The sequence below is a fragment of the Pezoporus occidentalis genome, unplaced genomic scaffold, assembly GCF_034315485.1.
Source record: "Pezoporus occidentalis ecotype Australia unplaced genomic scaffold, CSIRO_AGI_Poc_V1 ctg199, whole genome shotgun sequence".
Classification (NCBI taxonomy): Eukaryota; Metazoa; Chordata; class Aves; order Psittaciformes; family Psittacidae; genus Pezoporus; species Pezoporus occidentalis.
Window position 1 is genome coordinate 987,830 of NW_026913844.1, and position 6,000 is coordinate 993,829.

Here is a 6,000-nt window from a genome sequence, read left to right on the forward strand (position 1 = left end):
TAGCTTTGCACTGTAATTGTCTTGCGACCTCACCCCGGTCTGAAGCTCTTAAAAACTCATTGTTATTTTGAGTTTAGAAAACCCTGTGAGTTTTAATCAGCCAGCATGGTGACACTGCACTAAATTGAGGACACAAGTTGAGGTTTATCTCCTGTGCCTGTTGTAGTAGAAGTAGCTGCTAGTGGGTAGATTCTATGTAACTCCTGGTGTTGAGTCCTCTTATCATAAATACGCTTTTGTTTTCAAATTGGATTCTGTCATCGTGAATAAGCCAGTCTGTGACTGTCTGAATGCTGCCTTCCAACTCCATATTGAAAACAATTCTTCTTCCCCTGAATTACCAAGCTGTTTTAAATTATTAAAACTGAGTTAGCAACGCAAAGCATCTAATTTATTTGTCGTCTCTTATGCTGTTTACTTTCTTAACTGTGCAGGGACATCAAAATTAGATAGGCCTGGGTTTAATTCAGACTCCACATGGTAGCTTTGCTGGAATACTGTAGAGAAATTTAGCATAATCTTGGTGTTAGGCGCAGGTTGTGAAAACATTTCTATCTATAATTGCTTTGTCTTTCAGCATGTCATCAGCAAGCTGAGCTTTCAAGCTAACCGGTCTAAAAGCATCCTCAGTGCCCTAGCTAGCAAGTGGAAATCTAGCAGCCTCGATTTGTCAGGTGCCATTAGTGTAAGTGCAGGTTTTCCAGACATCATAATAGAAACACCCATTTAGGAAAAACAGGAAGGGGGATGATTAGCTCATTTTACCATGTAATTCTCAAGCTGCAGTCCAGAAACCTGCCACAGTCTCTGAAGCCCAATTCAGAACCAAACCAGTCTGGTCTGATATAATCACTATTCTGCTTAGTGTTCACAAATGCATTTGCTTACCCGTTTTGAAATGTCCTTGGAGGTGGGCCTCTCACCACTTATCTTTCTTAAAGCCTGCTTAAGCTGTCTGCTCTAGTTCCATGGTTCTTGGTGATTATTGAGCTGGAGGTGTTAGTAAAAAGCTGTTCTCTTAACAGGAAATTATTTGATCCTCGATGGATATGGAACAGTGCAGGAAAGCTCCACAGATGAGGAGGTCTCATCTCTAGTTCTCCAGTGCACCGCAGGTGGCCATGCCTCTTTGGACTCTGCACAGCAGCAGCCACTTTCCCCCCGGGACACCCAGTCAGATGGAGGAAGCTCCCCCTTTGCTGAGGAGATGATGGCCTCACGCTGGGGAGCAGTGGAAGAGTCCTGCTCATTTGTAGCAAGCCCTCACTTCTCTATAGAGTCGCGTGTGCAGATGATGCAGTATATTCAGAAGATAGAGGATGACCTTGAAAAGTTAAAGGTACGCTGCCTTTCTCTTTGCAGTATTGGGGTTTTCATATTCCTTGGGTTTTGTATCAGTAAAGAGCTTGGAAAAAAGCAGCCATGCCTTTTTTTTGTCTTTGGCTCTTATTTCTGGAGACTGTTAAAGCAGAATCTTGGTGGTGGTTTGTTTGCATTAAGTTGTGGGTTACAAGAGGCAAGTAGTTCTGCTAGAGCTAGCGGGTACGTATATTGCTTTGATTTGAACCTAGAGAGATTCCTGAGGGATGGGACAAAACTGATGCAAGTCTGCAGCAGTGGAGCTTTGAAGGGGCCACTGGCCTAAGGAATATGAATTCCTGACATGAAAAGACTTATCAAATCTGTCGCATGCTGCTGCCAATGTCAAATGAAGGTTGCAGTAGACCAATAAGAGTGTTTTCAGCTTTAATGATTTTTTGTATGTGATGGGGATTCTGTATGCATAATAACCATTGCTATAGAAGGTTCACAGCATCCTGATGTATGAAGCATACCAACGTGTTAAGTCAGTAGCTGGCCTTTAATTTAACTGAAATCTGAGAAGAAAGTGGAATATTGCATACAAATAGAAGGCCTGGTAAAGATGTTGACAAAGGATCTGTTGTGGGTCATGGTGCAACATGGGTGATTCCAGTCCACTCACCTGCAGCGAAACTTCTCTTTTCCCATCTGAAGTCCTCTTTGTTCACTTGGTAAATAGAGGAAAAAGCCACTTGAGTTTTGGGGGTTTTTGTTTTCTAGGAGGTTGAGGAAGACTACACCATTCTCCGACGCCAAGGGCTGGCTGGATCAGCCTCCACAGGAGAGCACTCAGGTATGCAACCAGAGTGTCTATAATTGGTAGCGTATAGCATGTTAGCTTCAGACATTAAACAAAGAGCACAAGATCAATTGTTAATGTTTATCACACACATGAAGAAGGTTTCACCTACTTCAGCACGGTTGAATCTGTTGAGTTTTATGTGCAGAGGAGCTTGTTCCTTCCTCTGAGAAGGTTGGTACAAGCAGTCCCACCCCTGCCTGCCAAAGATCTACATCTCAGGATGCCCGGCTTCTCTTTCAAAGAAGCCTGGATTGATGTAAAGTCCCAGAGGAAGATGTCTGCATGTGTAAAATGATTAAAATCTGTCTTCTTCTTTCTCTGGGGTCTCTGTGATGCTGCGTGAAGCGGTTGCCATGGGGCTCTTTAAACTGGCTTTAGGCATCCTAGAGAGGTAATTGCTGGAATTGCTGACAAAGGTCTTAAGGTTAAATGGGTGCGGTGTCTCTCGTATAACACACATTCTCTGCTAGTACTGGTGTTCTAGGCATTCATCTCATTGCATCCCCCCCTCACAACCCTTTTTCTCCCTCCTTTTTTATTTCCTCCTTCAGACAAAAGCTAGTCATGTTTTCAGGCATGGCTGAAGATTGGATGAAGAGCATCAGGACGCAGCACCCGCTGTCTTCCCTGTGGACTCTGAGCCAAGAGGGTTTGGACCATCCAAACGTGAACCATACTCTAGCAAAGTGGGCATGGGGTGCTTTTCCTGTGGGGCATCTGCACTATCTTGTCAGTGAGGGAGTCTATTCTATTCTGCTCCTCTCCTTGCTCGCAGAAATTCATTTTTCAGAACAGAAAAACCAAACCAAATGTACAGAGCTTTGGGTGTAGGATATAAAAATGTATTTAGACATTAAAAGAAGAAGAATCAATGTATTTATTTGACTTCATTCCGTGTATCAAAAGCACATTTTAATTTTTTAATCTGCTTTTTTTTTTGTTTGTTCTATTTTAATTGGGTAGTGACAGTTCTAGCCCTCTGCCTACAGTACACCCTGCCTGCCACTGCTCCTGAACCAAAGGTCAGGTCTGAGGGGAGAGGGTGTGCTCATGTGCAAGTGTATCTTCACTGGACTGGACTCTGCACACCCTGCTGGCAAGCAAGCTGCCATGCGAAGAGCTACTTATGAAGGTGTTAGGATGACTTGTGGCTGGAATTATCTGTATTCACCAATTGCATGGGAACTGCTCATGTCACCAAATGTGTAACAAGAATTTTCCATGCGCTAAATAGCCAGGCACTTCAGATGGGCAGACTTTCTTTATCCCCCTCTCCCATTAGGGGTCTCCTTTGTTGACATGCAAGATTAAACTGGGAGAGGAGAAAGATAGGTTTAATTTTTTCCTTGACTTTGTTGGCTTTGATCATTGTCTCCTTTGTAAAGTGATAAAAATACTTGGACCTGCAGCACTTTTGTAACTCTTCTCTGGATCAAAAAGAATAAACGCAAACCCAGAAGTGTTTCAAAGATATGGGGCAGCTCTGCCCCTGATTCACTACTGAATGAATAAGGGCTGCCATTTGAGTTAGCCACAGGTACTGCTGATTATAGGGCCAGTAAGTTTTAGTACCTGAAAGTATGTCTTGCTGAGGGCTTGGGGTGGGGTTGGGGTTTCTTTCTGGGGGAGTGGGGTTGGGGGTTTGATTTTGGTTGTGGTTGGTTTTTTTCTTTCCTGAACTGATTTGTGCCAATGTATTCTCACTGAAACAGAGATGTGCAGAACAAAGAAGGCTGAAGCAGCTCCCTGGCACTTCCTCAGGCCTGTTCTAATGGGTTTTGCTGTTGGAATTCCTTCCCAGTCTGGGACTAAGATACAGGTATCAGGCTACCAGCAGAGCTAACACTGGGCAGCACAAGCTGCCTGTGCTTCTGCTCTGGAGCTGGTCTTAGGGCAGGCAGTTCCTGCTTGGCATAGGGTGGTTCAAGCTGTCCCCATTATCAGACACTGAATAGGACTGCTAGTGGAAATCTTGTAAGGCAGTCTCTTTACACCCTCTTTCTAAGTGAAACTGTTTAGTGAACCCAAACTGAGCTGCATGCCAAACCTGTAAATCCCATTAACAAATCAGAACTGCCATAGTGTTGCATCACTGCATGCATCAAGAAGTGCTGAGAGTCTGTCGTTGGTCAGCATAAAGATCATACTCCCTGCTCCTCTGAAACACACACTTTCTCTTTAGCTACTGGCTAGAAATGGGTTCTGTCCTTTGTCTACTCACATAGGAAAAAAACAGTTCTTTTTTGTCCCATTAGAAACATGCAAGGGATAAGTTCATTTAAAGATTGACAGAGGTTGACTGGAGATGATTTTGGGCCTGATGTGGAAGCCAGAGCCATGAGCCCTTACAGAGTAGGGGGGAGTTTCTCTTGTTTCAAGAGCCAATTGCACAAAGTATTGTTTCTCACCAGCAGAGCATTACACTGCCAACACAAGCCAAAGTGTTCTCTTCCAGGCTGGCAGGAGCTTCTTCTTCCTTGGGACCCACCAAGGCCTGTCCTGTTGCACCTCTACGAGTATACTGTCAGTATTAGCCAAGCACTTCCATTCTTTCATGGGTGGTATCCTCCCTCCTCACCTTCAGCCATACAGTTCCTTTGGTTATAATCATCTGAACTCCCTGTAAGCCCCCAAAACTGCTTCATGCTGATGTGGCATCTTTTATGTGATCCGGCCAGAAAGAGAACTGGGCTATAGACTTGGTTTCTAAGGCACTTTCCCCCAGCTCCCCTTCATTAGCTGGATGATGCTTGCCTGGCTCTACACACTCCAGAAACAGGAGCAGTTACTGTGGCCTTCGCTGCCTAAAAGCTTTCCAGCAGGCTTCCATGGCTGAGTGAAAATGACCCTTGATCTCTATTAGAGAAAGCTTAGTATGCTAGAAGACCAGCAAAGATGGGACCTGTAAAGGCCTGGTTGTTTAATACTTGTAACTGAAGGCAAAATCCCTGTTTCTCTGATTTTCTCCAGGTATTTCAAGGTTCATGGTGAGCAACATACTGCACAAGAAACATATAGCTGTTAGCATATACATAGCCTATAGGTGAGCCATGGGGGAGCAGTCTGCCCGTGCTGCCTCTGACTTTTTCACCTTTGCATGAGCATTTTGTAGCATCATCCACCACTGCTTTGTTTCATCTGTTATAGATGCAGCAGCAGTGAAAAACCTGGGAATGCAGAGTATTTATGTTGCCATGTCAGCCTTACGTTTCTGTCTCCAGAGCCGCTGGAGTGGAATTTTCCCCACCAGCCCTTAATGCTTCTTTGGATATAATCCAGTGGGAGGTCGGGTGCAGTTCTGTCTCTGTCACCTCTCGAGGTGTATGGGGGGAAACATCCACACTTTGTGCCAGGCTGGTGACGATGGCAGGGAAGCCACTGTACCAGATGAAACGAACAGCCTCCAGAGCAGGAGGTTGTGGAGAGCTTTAAGGAGTGTTAGAGAAGACCAACCCATTTGAACCCAGTTGTACGGGCAATAGAAATGACACGCTGTGCTCTGTCCTGTTTGGTTTTGTTTCAGCTGGCCTTGTTATGCTACATTGACCATCCTCGCAAACGGGGCATTACCCCTCTAGACAAATGCTGGTGGGGTCAGGGAACCATTATCTGGGAGCAGTAACCTGAAATAATGGGGGATTCCTTTCTCTTCTGTAGCACATCTACTGTATGGCAGACCTCAGGCCATGTCTCACTGTGTGGAAGGAGCTGGAACTCAAATGCACTATTCAGGATTCTCAGTTTTTCCCCCCTTTAAGCCATAAGATTGTCCTTTCTCAAATTCCAGTTTCCAGTGTAAGGAAGCATTTTATTTTGCCCCTGGTTGGTGATTGAAT

At 44.7% G+C, this 6,000-nt stretch overlaps 1 protein-coding gene across 3 annotated transcripts in view; it reads left to right on the forward strand.

Moving 5' to 3' along the window:
• The window catches only part of ARHGEF12 (Rho guanine nucleotide exchange factor 12), a 70,295-nt gene extending 66,662 nt beyond the window's left edge, over positions 1–3,633 (forward strand). For all 3 annotated transcript variants that reach the window (XM_062617639.1, XM_062617640.1, XM_062617641.1), the window contains 3 exons: positions 1,026–1,339; positions 2,083–2,155; positions 2,716–3,633. In XM_062617639.1, coding sequence (XP_062473623.1) covers positions 1,026–1,339; positions 2,083–2,155; positions 2,716–2,726 — 398 coding nt within the window. In that variant the 3' untranslated portion in view covers positions 2,727–3,633. The remainder of the gene's footprint in view (positions 1–1,025; positions 1,340–2,082; positions 2,156–2,715) is intronic.
• The last annotated feature ends 2,367 nt before the right edge of the window (positions 3,634–6,000 follow it).